Genomic DNA, 19,517 nt, shown 5'->3' on the forward strand with positions numbered 1-19,517 from the left:
TGCTCTTTACCTCCGTCTGCTAATATTTTATATTAATGATAGCACTCAGAAGCATAAAGCCGTCAGTGTCTCCAGCATAGGAATTCCAAGTTACTACAATTCCTTGTATATGAACCCTCACCTGTGCACTGCTGCACTCTATCTTCAAGTCTTAGTGTTACAGGCTGGCTCTCTCTCTAACAGTAAATGATTTTAAATATGTGACCTTATTCCTACCAAGAAGAGGAACTGAACATGTTATATTTGAAACTTTAAGGTCAGTTTATTAAGTTCAATGATGAAAGCTATCAGAAGAATATTCTCCTGAAAATTATTTTTTCTTAGAAAAAAAGAAAGAAAAATCAACACCTCAGCACAGCCACAGATACTGTGGCAGTCACACCTCTCTGCAGCTGGGGACAGTCCATTAGTCAGTCAAATCACTTTCTGGGTCAGCAGGATTATAGTCTGGATCATCCTCATCATCCTCTAGCTCCAAGTCATCCATTTCTTGGAACAGAGATTCATCTACCTCCACGTTGTTTCCAGCTGCAAAAGACAAAAGATTTCACTTTCAGTCTTATACTCAGGAATAAATCACATAACTCATTGGCAACACCACACACAAACTTCTAAATGTGCAAGTGAAGTGCCCATGATGAAATCCTAAACTACTACTGCAAATCAAAGCAACAGTGATCTGCACTGGTCAGCACAGACACATATTTTAAGAGCAACTTCATGCTTCAAGTTTTAAAAAAAAAATCCAGTTATTAAAAAAAATCTTTCCTAGAATGAATTATTTATGACATGGCATGTTCTAAGCAGAGGACAATAGTATATCCTGGTTATACAAAGTTGACTGTTACTGACCACGGGGCCTGAACCAGGAGTTTATCTCTTCCAGTACTGGCAGATATGTACATCACTAAAGCTCAACTATACTTGTTATTTCATTGTTAGATATAACCTGACCCTTCCTCTCACGTAGTTCCCCTTATAACCAATGGTATGCCTTCCTCAGATTCCAAATATCTGAGCACTATACAAAACAATACCTTGGCCTTGCATTAAACATCTTTACTCTTCTGTTTGTCTCAAGTACATAAACGTGGGATAGTACAGTACTCTTAAATCACCAAAAATTGTTCATCTTCTGTTCCTGGCAGACTCCAGCCCACTAACATTCAATTCAATGAGAATAAGTCTGGCTTCACGCCTGTGAGCTATTAAGTAATAAAATACACTTTTGCTAAGTGCGGGCCAAAGAATAATTCACTGTCTCTGGGAGAGACAGAGAAGATTTCCCCAAACAGATAACATCTAAAATATCTTTAAAATAAATTTTAATCCACCAAGAAGAAAAGGGGACAGGATGAAGCAATTATAGGTAGAGGTATACACAAAGGGAGAAAGAAAAAATAAGACTGAATATTTTCAACTGGAATACAAGATTCTTTAGGAAAAACATCTGGAGATAACATAGATGAAGTCCAAATTGAAGGACTGTGTAGGCCAACCTTTTCCTCTAAGTAACACAGAACCATCAAAAGATTTTAAGGAGAGAAGTGTCATGATCAAACATAAGTTTTAGGAATGCCACCTCAGGGGCGGTGACTAAAGGCACCAAAAAGAGGAAGGGACCGAAGCAAGGAGACAATGCAAGAAGCCAGCACAAACACCGAGGGGGTAAAGAATGATAAAACACTCAAGTTAGGAGGAAAGAGTTGAAAATGTCTGGAAAAGACATTTCTGATGCAGAATCGATGGAGAGTTTTTGGGGTGAGTCACTGGATATGAAGAGATACTTGATCCATTAGACAGGGTAAGGAGTCAGGGATGAGGGGAGACAGTAAAACTTCTAAAGAACAAGAGAGAATAAGACACAGCTTTCTGGTTCCAGAATTTCTCAATAAAATAGGAGAAAAACAAGCTAGAAAAGTGAGGGGGGGTGCACAAGGACAACCTTACTGGGTCGGTACGTCTGTCTGTTTGGGGTGTTTTTGTTTGTTTGAGACTAATAAATGTCTTGGAGCAAGAATGCAGTAAGATAAATAAAATAAAACGGTGAGTGTCCATAAGGGCCTAGCTCTAGTTAAGAAGCATGATTTGGCAGTGAGGCCACATCAACATTGCTTCTTAACCTTTTCCAGGAGATAGTCTAGGAACAAAGCTGAAAGGCCAGATGCTACAGGATCCCCAACTGGCAAGATGAGCATGAAAAAATGCTAATGAAGCAGAACTCTAGGACACTATCACAAGTGTGACTGAATATGGAACCCAGTTTAAGAACACACATAGGCCAGGGCAGGGAATTTGTCTATACTGTTCTCTGCTGCTGTATCATCAGCAACCAGGGCAACGCTTGGCTTATACTAGAGGTGCAAAATATCTATAGATGGATGAATAATGGATGGACAGAAGACTGAAAAAGGATAAGGTTTAGGATAAAAAGGAGAAGGAAAGTACAGGGAAATAGATGTTCAGGACAGTAAGATTAGTATGAAACATAAGATTTTCAGTTAGAGGGCATGAAGACTTTCAGATTTGAGGTCTTTATAAAGTTCCATGACCATGAAATAGTTTCCAGAGATTTTTGATACTAGAAATTTAAGTAAACCAGGTCACCTGGTTTACTGAGTTACAGTGGCCTGGTTTACTGGTTATCAGAGACTAATGTGACCACAGTTGTTTACTTCTATCTTTGATGTTGCTTAAGTTATCAGAAAACTTTAAAAAACATATTGCTATGGTTTAGTGTATAAATTAATCAAACATTATAATCTACTCTTCAAAATGTGTGTGTTTTTAGCCTTGGAGGAAAATTTCACATTAAGTTATCTCTCTGATTTTCATGGTTTGATATTAAGAACAGTACATTATGTACACATGGAATCTTAATATTATCTTACCATCTTCCAGAAACTGGATATCAGATGTGTCAAGATTATGATCTGTCTCAAAGAGCTGTTTCCCTAAAAGAAACAAATATATTTAATTCAAACATATTTTTCCTATATGTTCCAGTTTCCCACCTCTCCAGTTTTCCTCCATCTTCCCTACAATCCTTTAAAAAGTATAATAATCCAAGAAAACAAGAAAACCTATTTTTCTGTGAATTTCAATAAATTTATCAATTCAGTAAGTAGCTAAGAGGCATGTGATATGTATCTGCATTAAAATCAAACAAGTGAAAACCCAGTCTGCTTCAGAGTCCTAGAAAACCAAATGCACTTGTCTCTACCACTTCTAACCATTGTGATTCAGAATGTTGTGGGAGCCACATCTCAAGATCTATCCGTTGCGATATTTTCATCAGAGGTAAGCCATAAAAATTAATTATAATTATGGATGAAGAAATGTCATCATGTCGATAGAATGCTTTCTCTTTTTGTCCTAGATGCCCAAATATGTTACTTTTTTATAGAAATCTGTCCAAATGATCCTCTTGCTGTGTAAGAATATAGAACAGCCTGGGCAGCAGTGACAGGAGTCATACCACTTAATTTATTTTTTCCTGCTTGTTCTTCTTCTTTCATTCGTTTCTTTTTAATTTCCAAGAGTTCTGCATCAAACTTGGCCTTCCAGCTTAAGAAATTCTCAATTGTAACAGGAGTGCCATGAAATAATTGCTTAGAAAATAAAAAAGACATATGATTACATAAATAAGAAACTTAAGATTTATTAAAAAATTAATACTTTATAAAGAAATAATGTATATTTCTCAAACTTACTTGCATGAGCTCTACTAACCTTTTATTATTACCCATGCTATGTGACCAATGCAGTAAGTGACTTCTAACATTTTATGTAGGAAAATTTAAGTAAATTTTACTCTTATTTATTTTGCAATTGCCAAAATTACTGAAATTTCCAAAAACAAAAAATCCCACCAAACAATTAAAAAAAAAAAAAAGATGTAAAAAATAATGAAAGAAAACCCAGCTTTATAGTATACCTTTTCAGCTTCCTCTGCCTCTTTTTCTTTTTGTTTCTTTTCTTCTTCTCTTCTAGTTTTTATTTGATCTACTATTTCATTTAATTTTTCTTGTACAGCTGTCACTAAAGTAAAGATCATCACCATACCAAGGTTTTCTTCTGCCTATGTAAACAAAAGAAAGATTGTAATAAGAAACATACTTCTCAGAAAAACAGAAAAACTAACCAATGAATAAGTGCTTCATCATAATCACTAAATTCCAGACATTTATGATATGATTACTAATTCAGTTACAATGTAAGTTCGGATACCTGGATAAATGAGCATTTAAGAATTGAGCACATACATACATATATATAACTATATGTTAAATTTTAAAAGACATGTAATTTGCTACCTCCAACCTGAAACAGATACCTATTTTACTCAATTCTGTTTAATGACCAGAATTCAGAAAACTTTTTCCTACAGCAGCTAGTAACATGAGCTCTCCACCAAATGTTCACGATTTAGATCTTTTGGGCTATTTTAAGAGCTGTGACAATGAACTGAACTTTGAGGCCAAAGTGACTTTCTAATATACAAAAATAAAGAATATAGATTGTGATCTATCTTTACCTATCTTTTTCCTTCAATTTGAAATGGCTTAAAATCAAATATAAAAGTTCTCCAACTCAAGAAAGGGACAGACAGTTGACCAGTTGACCCTTGAACAATATAGGTTTGAAATGCACAGGTCCACTTACATCCATTTCCCCCTTCAATAAACACAGTATAGTACTGTAAATGTATTTTCTCTCTCTTATGACTTTATAAGAACATTTTCACGCTTATTTTAAGAATACAGTATAAAGAACATATATCATACAAAATATGCATTAATCAACTGTTTGTATTATGGGTAAAGCTTCCTGCCAGTTAGTAGTAGTTTTGGGGCAGTCAAAACTTCCACACAGATTTTCGACTGTGTGGAAGGTCAGTGTCTCTTAGCCTCCATGTTATTCAAGGGTCAACTGTAATTCAAAAGCTATTTGGAAGTTGGTCATTTGAAAGCAGACCAAAGAAAAACAAGGTTTCTTGCTTATCATAGAAACAAGATATAGTCTGAAGGAAACAGACCTAAAAAACAAAACAAAATGGGGAGAAGTCAAGAAAGCGGAGAAGTAGCAGGCTGAGACTACTTCAGGTAGCAGGAGATCAGCTAGATAGCTTATCTAAAGATTGCAAACACCTGCAAATCCATCAGCAGATCGAAGAGAAGAAGAACAGCATTTCTGGAAACAAAAACAACCACTTTCTGAAAGGTAGGACTGGCGGAGAAATGAATCCAAAGCGACGAGAAGATAGACCCCGGGGGGAGGGGCTGGCTCCCGGTAGCGGAGCAACGGAGCACAAAATCAGGACTTTAAAAGTCTGTTCCACTGAGGGACATCGCGCCAGAGGCTAAACCGGGGCGAGGCCCACACGGGGTCAGCGTGGCCTCAAGTCCCGCAGGGTCACAGAAGGATCGGGGGTGTCTGAGTGTTGCAAAGCTTGCGGGTATTGGAACGAGAAAACCGGCTACAGAGACAGAGCGGACAGTAAGCTCACAGCTCGGTGTTACCTTGAACCAGCCACAGGCTTGGTGAACTTGGAGCACTACCGGAGGTCAGGCAGACGGGAGTAACTGGGCGCTGTTCTCTGAGGGCACACTGAGGAGTGGGGCCCCGGGCTCTCGGCTCCTCCAGGCCGGAGACCAGGAGGCCACCATTTGTATTCCCGTCCTCCGAAACTCTACGGAAAGCGCTGAGGGAACAAAAGCTCCTGAAAGCAAACCCTAGCCCATTACTCAGCCTGGCCCCTTGTAAGGGCGGTGCAATTCCACCTGGGGCAAAGACACTTGAGAACCAGGCCCCTCCCCCAGAAGATCAACAAGAAATCGAGCCGAGACCAAGTTCACCTACAAAGGACTGCGGTTTCAATACCAAGGAGAGCAGCAGAATTACAGAGGAGGAGAAAGCAAAGCACAGAACCCACGGCTTTCTCCCTGTGAGTTTTTTTAGTCTTGCAGTTAATTTAATTTTTTTCTTTTTCATTTTTTGTTTTTTTTTATCTCGCCTTCTGGTAAATTTTTTTTTTAACTTTTACCCTTTTCTTTTTTAACGTTTTTTAACAAGGTTATCTAATATATATATTTTTTCTTTTTTATATTTTTCTTTATTCGTTTTCTTTTTTTTAATTCTTTTTTCTTTTTTCTATTTTTTTTTTCTTTCTTCCTTTTTGAACCTCTTTAAGGTTTTATCCCCTTTCTCCCCCCTCACGATTTGGGATCTCTTCTGATTTGGTTAAAGCATATTTTCCTAGGGTTGTTGCCACCCTTTTAGTATTTTACTTGCTCCTTCATTTACTCTTATCTGGACAAAATGACAAGACGGAAAAATTCACCACAAAAAACAGAACAAGAGGCAGTACCGAAGGCTGGGGACCTAATCAATACAGACATTGGTAATATTTCAGATCTAGAGTTCAGAATGACAATTCTCAAGGTTCTAGCCGGGCTTGAAAAAGGAATGGAAGATATGAGAGAAACCCTCTCGGGAGATATAAAAGCCCTTTCTGGAGAAATAAAAGAACTAAAATCTAACCAAGTTGAAATAAAAAGAACTATTAATGAGATGCAATCAAAATGGAGGCTCTCACTGCTAGGATAAATGAAGCAGAAGAAAGAATCAGTGATATAGAAAACCAAATGACAGAGAATAAAGAAGCTGAGCAAAAGAGGGACAAACAGCTACTGGACCACGAAGGGAGAATTCGAGAGATAAGTGACACCATAAGACGAAACAACATTAGAATAATTGGGATTCCAGAAGAAGAAGAAAGGGAGAGGGGAGCAGAAGGTATACTCGAGAGAATTATTGGGGAGAATTTCCCCAATATGGCAAAGGGAAAAAACATCAAATTTCAAGAGGTTCAGAGAACGCCCCTCAAAATCAATAAGAATAGGCCCACACCCTGTCACCTAATAGTAAAATTTACAAGTCTCAGTGACAAAGAGAAAATCCTGAAAGCAGCCAGGGAAAAGAAGTCTGTAACATACAATGGTAAAAATATTAGATTGGCAACTGACTTATCCACAGAGACCTGGCAGGCCAGAAAGAGCTGGCATGATATTTTCAGAGCACTAAACGAGAAAAACATGCAGCCAAGAATACTATATCCAGCTAGGCTATCATTGAAAATAGAAGGAGAGATTAAAAGCTTCCAGAACAAACAAAAACTGAAAGAATTTGTAAACACCAAACCAGCTCTACAGGAAATACTGAAAGGGGTCCTCTAAGCAAAGAGAGAGCCTACAAGTGGTAGATCAGAAAAGAACAGAGACCATATACAGTAACAGTCACCTTACAGGCAATACAATGGCACTATATACATATCTCTCAATAGTTACGCTAAATGTTAATGGGCTAAATGCCCCTGTCAAAAGACACAGGGTATCAGAATGGATAAAAAAACAAAACCCATCTATATGTTGCCTCCAAGAAACTCATTTTAAGCCCGAAGACACCTCCAGATTTCAAGTGAGGGGGTGGAAAAGAATTTACCATGCTAATGGACATCTGAAGAAAGCAGGAGTGGCAATCCTTATATCAGATCAATTAGATTTTAAGCCAAAGACTATAATAAGAGATGAGGAAGGACACTATATCATACTCAAAGGGTCTGTCCAACAAGAAGATCTAACAATTTTAAATATCTATGCCCCCAACGTGGGAGCAGCCAACTATATAAACCAATTAATAACAAAATCAAAGAAACACATCAACAACAATACAATAATAGTAGGGGACTTTAACACACCCCTCACTGAAATGGACAGATCATCCAAGCAAAAGATCAGCAAGGAAATAAAGGCCTTAAACAACACACTGGACCAGATGGACATCACAGATATATTCAGAACATTTCATCCCAAAGCAACAGAATACACATTCTTCTCTAGTACACATGGAACATTCTCCAGAATAGATCACATCCTCGGTCCTAAATCAGGACTCAACCGGTATCAAAAGATTGGGATCATTCCCTGCATATTTTCAGACCACAATGCTCTAAAGCTAGAACTCAACCACAAAAGGAGGTTTGGAAAGAACCCAAATACATGGAGACTAAACAGTATCCTTCTAAAGAATGAATGGGTCAACCGGGAAATTAAAGAAGAATTGAAAAAAATCATGGAAACAAATGATAATGAAAATACAACGGTTCAAAATCTGTGGGACACAACAAAGGCAGTCCTGAGAGGAAAATATATAGCGGTACAAGCCTTTCTCAAGAAACAAGAAAGGTCTCAAGTACACAACCTAACCCTACACCTAAAGGAGCTGGAGAAAGAACAAGAAAGAAACCCTAAGCCCAGCAGGAGAAGAGAAATCATAAAGATCAGAGCAGAAATCAATGAAATAGAAACCAAAAAAACAATAGAACAGATCTACGAAACTAGGAGCTGGTTCTTTGAAAGAATTAATAAAATTGATAAACCCCTGGCCGTACTTATCAAAAAGAAAAGAGAAAGGACCCAAATAAATAAAATCATGAATGAAAGAGGAGAGATCACAACTAACACCAAAGAAATACAAACTATTATAAGAACATACTATGAGCAACTCTATGCCAACAAATTTGACAATCTGGAAGAAATGGATGCATTCCTAGAAACATATAAACCAGCACAACTGAACCAGGAAGAAATAGAAAGCCTGAACAGACCCATAACCAGTAAGGAGATTGAAACAGTCAGTAAAAATCTCCAAACCGGGGCGCCTGGGTGGCTCAGTGGATTAAGCTGCTGCCTTCGGCTAAGGTCATGATCTCAGGGTCCTGGGATCGAGTCCCGCATCGGGCTCTCTGCTCAGCGGGGAGCCTGCTTCCTCCTCTCTCTCTCTCTGCCTGCCTCTCTGCCTACTTGTGATCTCTCCCTGTCAAATAAATAAAATCTTTAAAAAAAAATCTCCAAACAAAGAAAAGCCCAGGGCTTCCCGGGGTAATTCTACCAAATATTTAAAGAAGAAATAATTCCTATTCTCCTGAAACTGTTCCAAAAAATAGAAATGGAAGGAAAACTTCCAAACTCATTTTATGAGGCCAGCAACACCTTGATCCCAAAACCAGACAAGGATCCCATCAAAAAAGAGAGCTATAGACCAATATCCTTCATGAACACAGATGTGAAAATTCTCACCAAAATACTAGCCAATAGGATTCAACAGTACATTAAAAGGATTATTCACCACGACAAGTGGGATTTATTCCAGGGCTGCAAGGTTGGTTCAACATCCGCAAATCAGTCAATGTGATACAACACATCAATAAAAGAAAGAACAAGAACCATATGATACTCTCAATAGATGCTGAAAAAGCATTTGACAAAGTACAGCATCCCTTCCTGATCAAAACTCTTCAAAGTGTAGGGATAGAGGGCACATACCTCAATATCATCAAAGCCATCTATGAAAAACCTACTGCAAATATCATTCTCAATGGCGAAAAACTGAAAGCTTTTCCGCTAAGGTCAGGAACACGGCAGGGATGTCCATTATCCCCACTGCTATTCACCATAGTACTAGAGGTCCTAGCCTCAGCAATCAGACAACAAAAGGAAATTAAAGGCATCCAAATCGGCAAAGAAGAAGTCAAATTATCACTCTTTGCAGATGATATGATACTATATGTGGAAAACCCAAAAGACTCCACTCCAAAACTGCTAGAACTTATACAGGAATTCAGTAAAGTGTCAGGATATAAAATCAATGCACAGAAATCAGTTGCATTTCTCTACACCAACAGCAAGACAGAAGAAAGAGAAATTAAGGAGTCAATCCCATTTACAATTGCACCCAAAAGCATAAGATACCTAGGAATAAACCTAACCAAAGAGGCACAGAATCTATACTCAGAAAACTATAAAGTACTCATGAAAGAAATTGAGGAAGACACAAAAAAATGGAAAAATGTTCCATGCTCCTGGATTGGAAGAATAAATATTGTGAAAATGTCTATGCTACCTAAAGCAATCTACACATTTAATGCAATTCCTATCAAAGTACCATCCATCTTTTTCAAAGAAATGGAACAAATAATTCTAAAATTTATATGGAACCAGAAAAGACCTCGAATAGCCAAAGGGATATTGAAAAAGAAAGCCAACGTTGGTGGCATCACAATTCCGGACTTCAAGCTCTATTACAAAGCTGTCATCATCAAGACAGCATGGTACTGGCACAAAAACAGACCCATAGATCAATGGAACAGAATAGAGAGCCCAGAAATAGACCCTCAACTGTATGATCAACTAATCTTCAACAAAGCAGGAAAGACTGTCCAATGGAAAAAAGACAGCCTCTTCAATAAATGGTGCTGGGAAAACTGGACAGCCACATGCAGAAAAATGAAATTGGACCATTTCCTTACACCACACACAAAAATAGACTCAAAATGGATGAATGACCTCAATGTGAGAAAGGAATCCATCAAAATCCTTGAGGAGAACATAGGCAGCAACCTCTTCAACCTCAGCCGCGGCAACATCTTCCTAGGAACATCACCAAAGGCAAGGGAAGCAAGGGCAAAAATGAACTACTGGGATTTCATCAAGATCAAAAGCTTTTGCACAGCAAAGGAAACAGTTAACAAAATCAAAAGACAACTGACAGAATGGGAGAAGATATTTGCAAACGACATATCATATAAAGGACTAGTGTCCAGAATCTATAAAGAACTTAGCAAACTCAACACCCAAAGAACAAATAATCCAATCAAGAAATGGGCAGAGGACATGAACAGACATTTCTGCAAAGAAGACATCCAGATGGCCAACAGACACATGAAAAAGTGCTCCATATCACTCGGCATCAGGGAAATACAAATCAAAACCACAATGAGATATCACCTCACACCAGTCAGAATGTCTAAAATCAACAAGTCAGGAAATGACAGATGCTGGCGAGGATGCGGAGAAAGGGGAACCCTCCTACACTGTTGGTGGGAATGCAAGCTGGTGCAGCCACTCTGGAAAACAGCATGGAGGTTCCTCAAAATGTTGAAAATAGAACTGCCCTATGACCCAGCAATTGCACTACTGGGTATTTACCCTAAAGATAGAAACGTAGTGATCCAAAGGGGCACGTGCACCCAAATGTTTATAGCAGCAATGTCCACAATAGCCAAACTATGGAAAGAACCTAGATGTCCATCAACAGATGAATGGATCAAGAAGATGTGGTATATATACACAATGGAATACTATGCAGCCATCAAAAGAAATGAAATCTTGCCATTTGCGACAACATGGATGGAATTAGAGCGTATCATGCTTAGCGAAATAAGTCAAGCGGAGAAAGACAACTATCATATGATCTCCCTGATATGAAGAAGTGGTGATGGAACATGGGGGCTTAAGTGGGTAGAAGAAGAATCAATGAAACAAGATGGAATTGGGAGGGAGACAAAGCATAAGCGACTCTTAATCTCACAAAACAAACTGAGGGTTACTGGGGGAGGGGGGTTGGGAGAAGGGGGTGGGATTATGGACATTGGGGAGGGTATGTGCTTTGGTGAGTGCTGTGAAGTGTGTAAACCTGGTGATTCACAGACCTGTACCCCTGGGGATAAAAATATATGTTTATAAAAAATAGAAAATTAAAAACAAACAAAAAAAAACAAAACAACACAAAAAATCCCAAATATACAAGCCAGAATCTCTATCTTAGAAGCAGAAGAGATTTCCAGCCACTACTTTGACAGGGCTGGCCTCAGTGGCATTCAAGTAGATATTTTATCTCCTTGGCCTTCTCTGAATACAAGGTCTCAAGCTAGCTCCTATGATTCTCTTCCGGGGGTCTCTCTGTGGTATCTTCATGCTAACCTTCCTAAATATGACTACATAAACCTATCTCCTGAGTGCAAAACCCATATTAAAACTGCCCAGTGGACAGCAATATGATGTTCGCAGGCATGTGAACACTAAAATCATCATCTTCTCCACAACTATTTCTATGTTCCCCAACTCAGAGAATCAAACCACCAACCACCCAGCATGAACACTCACATCCTATCATAAGCTCTGCCCCTGCCTCTAATCTATTCTTAAAATGTCATTTCAATCTGCCTATTGTTCTCTATCAACACTGTTATTACCCTAGCCCAGGGCACCATCATCTTCAAGTATTACAAGAAACTCCTAACCGGTTTTCTTAAAACCTGTGGTCTTGTCACCCCTGATAACAACTTCTCTAGCCACTCAATACACACACATAACTAATCCAGTCAGTCTCTCACTTAAAATTCCTGAAAGCCTCCCAAATCAATCAGAGCAACACCATACTTTTAAAATAGTTCAGAAGATCCTTTGGGAATTAATCTTTTTAGTTCTGTCACATAAGATCACTAACCTCAAATTCTAAGCTCAAGAAATTTAGTATGACTAGAAGCTCTGGAAGGAAATATTGATCTCTTCTCTCCCTCTCATTTCCATGCCTCTGAACAAGCTTGTTCCTCTGCCCTGAATCTTCTCTTCATTGCCTGACAAACTCTTTCTCTTGAAAGCTTCTCCAGTGCCTCAAGTCTATGTCCACTCACAGCACTTTTCCACACAGAATAACAATTTCCAATTTGCTAGTCCACATTCCTCACCAGAATATAAAACCTATGAAAGGGGGGATGGTGTCTGTCTTGGTCACTTAACTTAAAGCTTGATACATTTCAAAATCAAATCCCAGTATGCTCTCTTTTTTAACAACTTAAGTATTCCAGGGCTCCAATAAGAAAAGCAAACAAAGAATCAGTTATATGAAACTAGACAATGAGAAGTCACACAAGAGATTTCCACATCACTACTAATTAAAGAATTTCAAATTATGATTAAATACTATTTTCATCTTACCTTTTTTTTTTCTTTCTTAATGAAAAAAATCTAATGTTAGCAGAGGTGGGCAGACACCTCAATGGCTACAGTGAGATCATAACCTGGCACAACCATTTTGAAGGTCTATTTGGCAATGTGTTAGAAATTAAATATGCACAACCTTTAACCCAGTAATCTTACTTATAGAAAACACTGGACTATATACTCATCAATAATATACTTTCTTCATTTATTCAAAAAAATATCTGAGTGTCTACTATATGCCAGGCAATAGGGATTCAATGGAGACTCTGCTCTAAGGATTTACGAATAGTGATATAGAAGAATGTGCAAAGGGACACCTGGGTTGTTCAGTCGGTGGAATGTCTGACTCTTGATTTCAGCTCAGGCATGATCTTAGGGTTGTGGGGTCAGGCCCCATGTTGGGCTCCGCACTGGGAGTGGAGCCTGTTTGGGATTCTCTCATTCCCTCTGCCCCTGCCCCTTCCTTCCCCCACAAAAAAAGAAGCATGTTCAAAGAATTACATATTAAATCAGATAAAAATGGTAAATATTGTTTCAAAAAGGATATGTGTAATTATACACAGTGAAATTCTACACAGTTATCAAAAATGATGACGGAGAACAGTGTAGAGATTCCTCAAGAAATTAAAAATGATGATTCATCTGCATGTTTATTAAAATGGACAGATGCTCACATCTGGATGTTATAAAACATTATATATAGAATGATCTAATTTGGGGTAGAAGAGGAGTACTAGGAGCATAAGCATAAGAAAAAAAGTCTGGAACCATATCATACCAAAATGTTAATAGGCAGTTATACCTGGTTGGTGAAATTAACAGTAATTTTAATTTTCTTTTTTATGAGTTTCTATACTTTTTGAGTTTTTTATCATATGAATTATTTTGATATTGAAAATCAATACTATTTTGGAAGAAAAAGTATAAATATTCCCTCAATAGATATGATCTTAGGTAAGTATGAGAAAGAAATCAAAACTACTTTTCTGAAATGACGAAGCTTGAGTACAAACAAAATATAAAACACATAGAAAGTAATCACTCAGATCAAATAACTTACATTAATAAATGACTAACTGAATTAGCATATTGCCTCAGGTTCTCTGCAATGTTTTAAAATGAAGCATTTTAAGTCAAATATTAGAATTAGTATAACTTCATACTGGGTAGTAGAATGAACAGAGCCTGCCCAAGATAAGCATAAATTCATGTTTGATCTATTTCACTCTTCATTCTCTAATAGCTCCAGATATTTTTAAAATATCAGCAGTCGGAGGACCAAAAGTCCTTGAAACATTTAAAGTGTAGATATGTTTTCTGTCAATTGTTCTTAGAACAAATAAGCAAAACTAGGACTTCTATTTATAACATGGTGGAATAAAGATTTTACTCGTCCTCCCTACTCCCTACTCTGAAGAAGCCAGGAAAACGCTCAACCAAAGCAAGACAGAGCTTTAAATTCTGGCTAAGCACAAACTATGGGGAACTTTTCCTACCACAGAACTAGCCAAGAGTTTTCCAATACCCACTTTTTCTTCACAACCCCCCATTCTCAGAGGGATCATAAACCCTGGCTGCTTCTTGTAAGCCTCAGGAGATGAAAAATAAGAAAAACAAAACAATCACCAGGCCTCTTCCCAGATTGCAGGCAACTAGCCTACAACAGGTCAGAGGGTTAGGAGTTTTAATTTTTTTTAAAGTCGGAATATTTTTATTTTTTAAGTCAGAATTTTTAACTGCACATGGGGCTAGACATTTTGAGAACCAGATCAAAACTATGTTTAAACTTAAAGTACTTACCAGACATTTTATTAACTAAAAGTCATGAGGCTGACTGAGTTCCAGGAAGTATATAGGAACGTCAGTTACTCAAATTTTAAATGTACAATGGGAAACAAAAAAATATGCTTTGTGAATACCTGTATCTGTACATACATATACATACATACAGATCTCATGAGAGAGAGAGAGAAAGGGAGAGAGATACATCAGGAATTCTCCTTGTTCAAGGTACTGGTTATACATATTTACTAGCATTTTCTGACTCTTGAAATTATTGCATACTATTTAAAGCCAATAAAAATGCCATTACAAAACGTATTTCCTTACCTGTAATGCTAATAGTTTTAAAATCTCTAAGACATCACTATCTTCTAGATTTTCCTGGGAGAATATTTCATAAAGAGGGGCTTCATCTGGGTATTTTTCACTGTATGTAAACTTGAGAGTAGTCTGGACAGCTAAAGACATGAGATAAGAATTTGATATGAGTATTTTAAAATGTAAAGTGTAGAGAGGTCAACATTTTTGTTGAATCAGTAATTAATTTACAATGTGTCAATGAAAAGTAGCACAAGAAATTTTCCTGCAAAGAAAAACAAGGTTACTATGAGATCAGACAGATAATCACTAAGATAGATAACACATACCACAAAGATAAGTGAAAACAAATCATGGGAATACCAAAAATCACCTCTAACACATGAAATACATTTATTACTTATAAGTATTTTACCACACTGCATGTCTGAGAAAGAGGATGGATAAAAGCCACTCTTTTTAAGACCCTCCTTAAGATGAACAAAAGGCACAGAATATAATACATAGGGAAAAAAATACTACCTTAGGCTTATTTTCAGGCCTCTACCAGAGCCAGCTCCCAGTGAGGAAGATCTGCGTCAGCCCTGAAGTCTGTATATCTATATGCACAGTGCCAGCAAGGGACTGCTAAGGGGTTGCTAGATGACAGGGTTTGGGAGATTGTCTGAGAAACTTTTTGCTTGACTCATTATACATTCTCACTCACTCTTTTAGCCATATCAATGCATACATCTGACATTTGTATAGGAATGAGATCCTTATAGGCAGATCAATGCAAGGTATCTCCCTACAGACCAACCTGGTGAACTCAGTTCCACCAGGAAATTTGCAACTAAGCAGCAGTACTAAACATTTTCTATTAAAAATTAATATTCACAAATACATAAATAAATAAAATTTATTAATCACAATGATCCTTTATCTAAACTTCACCTTTCTTATAAAAACTCACATTTTAATTATTAAAAACTCCTAATCTTGACAATTTTAACTCAAATCTAGATTCCTCCCCATAAGAGGAAAAAAGAACCTTAAAATGTGTGAGTTTGATATTTTAATTTTTGTGTATGATATCAGTAAGAAATTTTATGAGTCAATGGATATGAGAAAGACTGGGGGCACCTGGGTGGCTCAGTGGGTTAAAGCCTCTGCCTTTGGCTCCAGTCATGATCTCAGGGTCCTGGGATCGGGCCCCATATCGGGCTCTCTGCTCAGCGGGGAGCCTGCTTCACCCCGCCCCGCCTGCCTCTTTGCCTACTTGTGATCTCTGTCAAATAAATAAATAAAATCTTTAATAAAAAAAAAAAAAAGAAAGAAAGAAAGAAAGACTGTTAACCCAAAAAGATAAAATCATGAATGAAAGAGAGATCAAAATCATCATCACAGAAATACAATTATAAGAGAATACTATGGAAAATTATATAACAAATTAGGCAACCGGGAAGCAAATGAATAAATTCCTAGAAACCTACAAACTACCAAACTGAAACAGGAAGAAATAGAAAATTTGAATAGAACCATAACCAGCAAAGAAATTAAATCAATAATCAAAAATCTCCCCCAAAATGGAAGTCCAGGGCTAGATAGCTCTCAGGGGAATTCTACCAGACATTTAAAGGAGAGTTAATACCTATTTTCCTCAAACTATTCCAAAAATAAAAATGGAAGGAAAACTTCCCAACTCATTCTCCAAAGCCACCTTGAATCCAAAACCAAAGACCCCACTAAAAAGGAGAAACATGCCATCAGAGGATGAACACGGATGTAAAAATTCTCAACAAAATACTAGCAAATCGAATCCAACAGTACATTAAAGGAATCATTCACCATAATCAAGTGGGGTTTATTCATGGACTGCAAGGATGGTTCAATATTTGTAAATCAATGCATGTGACACACCACATTAATAAAAGAAAGGAAAAGAACCATATGATCCTCTCAATAGTTGCAGATAAAGTATTTGACAAAATGCAGCATCCATTTTTTATAAAGACCTTCAACAAACTACAGATAGAGGAAACATATCTCAATATCATAAAGGCCATATACAAAAAGACCCAAAGCTAATATCACCCTCAATGGGGAAAAACTGGAGAGCCTTTCCTTTATGGTCAGGAAAAAGACAAGGATGTCCATGCTCACCATTACTATTTAACATAGTACTGGAAGTCTTAGCCTCAACAATTATACAACAAAAAGGAACAAAAGGCATCCAAATTAGCAAGGAAGAAGTTAAACTTTCACTATTTGCAGACAACATGACACTCTATGTAGAAAACCTGAAAGACTCCACCAAAAAATTGCTAAAACTAATACAGGAATTCAGCAAAGTTGCAGGATATAAAATCAATATGCAGAAATCTGTTGCATTTCTAGGCACTAATAATGAAACAGCAGAAAAAGAAATCAAGGAATCAATCCCATTTACAACTGCACCAAAAATGACAAGCTACCTAGGAATAAACGTAACTAAAGATGTAAAAGATACATACTTCGAAAACTGGAGAACAGTTTTGAAAGAAATTGAAAAGGGCATTAGGAAGGGCACATAGAAATAGAAAAATATTCCAAGCTCATGGACTGCAAGAACAAACACTGTTCAAATGTCTATACTACCCAAAGCAATCTATACATTAAGTACAATCCCTATCAAAATACAATACCACCAGCATTTTTCACAGAGCTAGACCAAATAGTCCTAAAATCTGTATGGAACCACAAAAGACCCCAAATAGCCAAAACAATCTTGAAAAAGAAAAACAAAACTGGAGGCATCACAATTCTGAACTGTAAGCTCTATTACAAAGCTGTAGTCATCAAGATAGTATGGCACTGGCACAAAAACAGACACAATGATCAAAGGAACAGAACAGAAAACCCAGAAATGGACAAGAACTATATGGTCAACTAATCTTTGACAAAGCAGGAAAGAATATCCAATGGAAAATAAGACAATCTCTTCAACAAATGGTGTTGGGAAAACTGGACAGCAACATGCAGAAGAATGAAACTGAACAGCATGCAGAAGAAAAGACCACTTTCTTACACCATACACAAAAATAAATTCAAAATGGATGAAAGACCTAAATATGAGACCGGAAACCATCAAAATCCTAGAGAAGAACATAGGAAGCAACCTCTTCAACCTCAGCCATAGCAACTTCTTACTAGACATGTCTCTAGAAGCAAGGGAAACAAAAGCAAAAAATGAACTACTTCATTAAGATAAAAATCTTCTTCGCAGTGAAGGAAACAATCAACAACTAAAAGGCAGCCTATGGAATGGGAGAAGATATTTGCAAATGACATTATCTGATAAAGGGTTAGTATTCAAAATCTATAAAGAAATTATCAAACTTACACTGAAAAAACAAATAATCCAGTTAAGAAAGGGGCATTAGAGGGGCGCCTGGGTGGCTCAATGGGTTAAAGCCTCTGCCTTCGGCTCAGGTCATGATCCCAGCATCCTGGGATCGAGCCCCGTGTCGGGCTCTCTGCTCAGCAGGGAGCCTGCTTCCCTTCCTCTCTGTCTACTTGTGATCTCTGTCAAATAAATAAATAAAATCTTTAAAAAAAAGAAAGAAATGGGCATTAGACATGAACAGACACTTTTCTTTTTTTTTTTTTTAAATGAGAGAATTTAATTGAAGGACTTCGAATATGTTAAAAGCACACACATTCATGAGAGTAAAAAAAAACAAAAAACAAAAAAAAACTCCTTCATTGGCTATCTTTAGAGGATGATGCTGAGGGAATCCACACAGTGGCCCTCACAATAATGAAATAATTGTTTTTTTTTTTTTTGGTTATTTTTTTTTTTTTTTAATTTTTTATTTTTTATAAACATATATTTTTTATATACATATATTTTTATCCCCAGGTCTGTGAATCACCAGGTTTACACACTTCACAGCACTCACCAAATCACATACCCTCCCCAATGTCCATAATCCCACCCCCTTCTCCCCAACCCCCTCCCCCCGGCAACCCTCAGTTTGTTTTGTGAGATTAAGAGTCACTTATGGTTTGTCTCCCTCCCAATCCCATCTTGTTTCATTTATTCTTCTACCCACTTAAGCCTCCATGTTGCATCACCACTTCCTCATATCAGGGAGATCATATGATAGTTGTCTTTCTCTGCTTGACTTATTTCGCTAAGCATGATACGCTCTAGTTCCATCCATGTTGTTGCAAATGGCAAGATTTCATTTCTTTTGATGGCTGCATAGTATTCCATTGTGTATATATACCACATCTTCTTGATCCATTCATCTGTTGATGGACAGCTAGGTTCTTTCCATAGTTTGGCTATTGTGGACATTGCTGCTATAAACATTCGGGTGCATGTGTCCCTTTGGATCACTACATTTGTATCTTTAGGGTAAATACCCAATAGTGCAATTGCTGGGTCATAGGGCAGTTCTATTTTCAACATTTTGAGGAACCTCCATGCTGTTTTCCAGAGTGGCTGCACCAGCTTGCATTCCCACCAACAGTGTAGGAGGGTTCCCCTTTCTCCGCATCCTCGCCAGCATCTGTCATTTCCTGACTTGTTGATTTTAGCCATTCTGA

The 19,517-nt window shown here is 37.5% G+C and overlaps 1 protein-coding gene across 6 annotated transcripts in view; it reads right to left on the reverse strand.

The window, feature by feature from the left end:
* Positions 1-237: 237 nt before the first annotated feature.
* The window catches only part of RWDD1 (RWD domain containing 1), a 35,363-nt gene continuing 16,083 nt past the window's right edge, over positions 238-19,517 (reverse strand). For 4 of the 6 annotated variants that reach the window (XM_059177766.1, XM_059177770.1, XM_059177765.1 and 1 more), the window contains 5 exons: positions 14,955-15,085; positions 3,938-4,081; positions 3,479-3,611; positions 2,892-2,954; positions 238-528 (listed from right to left, as the gene is read on the reverse strand). In XM_059177766.1, the coding sequence (XP_059033749.1) occupies positions 407-528; positions 2,892-2,954; positions 3,479-3,611; positions 3,938-4,081; positions 14,955-15,085 (593 nt within the window). In that variant the 3' untranslated portion in view covers positions 238-406. The remainder of the gene's footprint in view (positions 529-2,891; positions 2,955-3,478; positions 3,612-3,937; positions 4,082-14,954; positions 15,086-19,517) is intronic. The other 2 variants (XM_059177768.1, XM_059177767.1) reach the window with 1 other exon arrangement.

Source organism: Mustela lutreola, chromosome 6, assembly GCF_030435805.1.
Source record: "Mustela lutreola isolate mMusLut2 chromosome 6, mMusLut2.pri, whole genome shotgun sequence".
Classification (NCBI taxonomy): Eukaryota; Metazoa; Chordata; class Mammalia; order Carnivora; family Mustelidae; genus Mustela; species Mustela lutreola.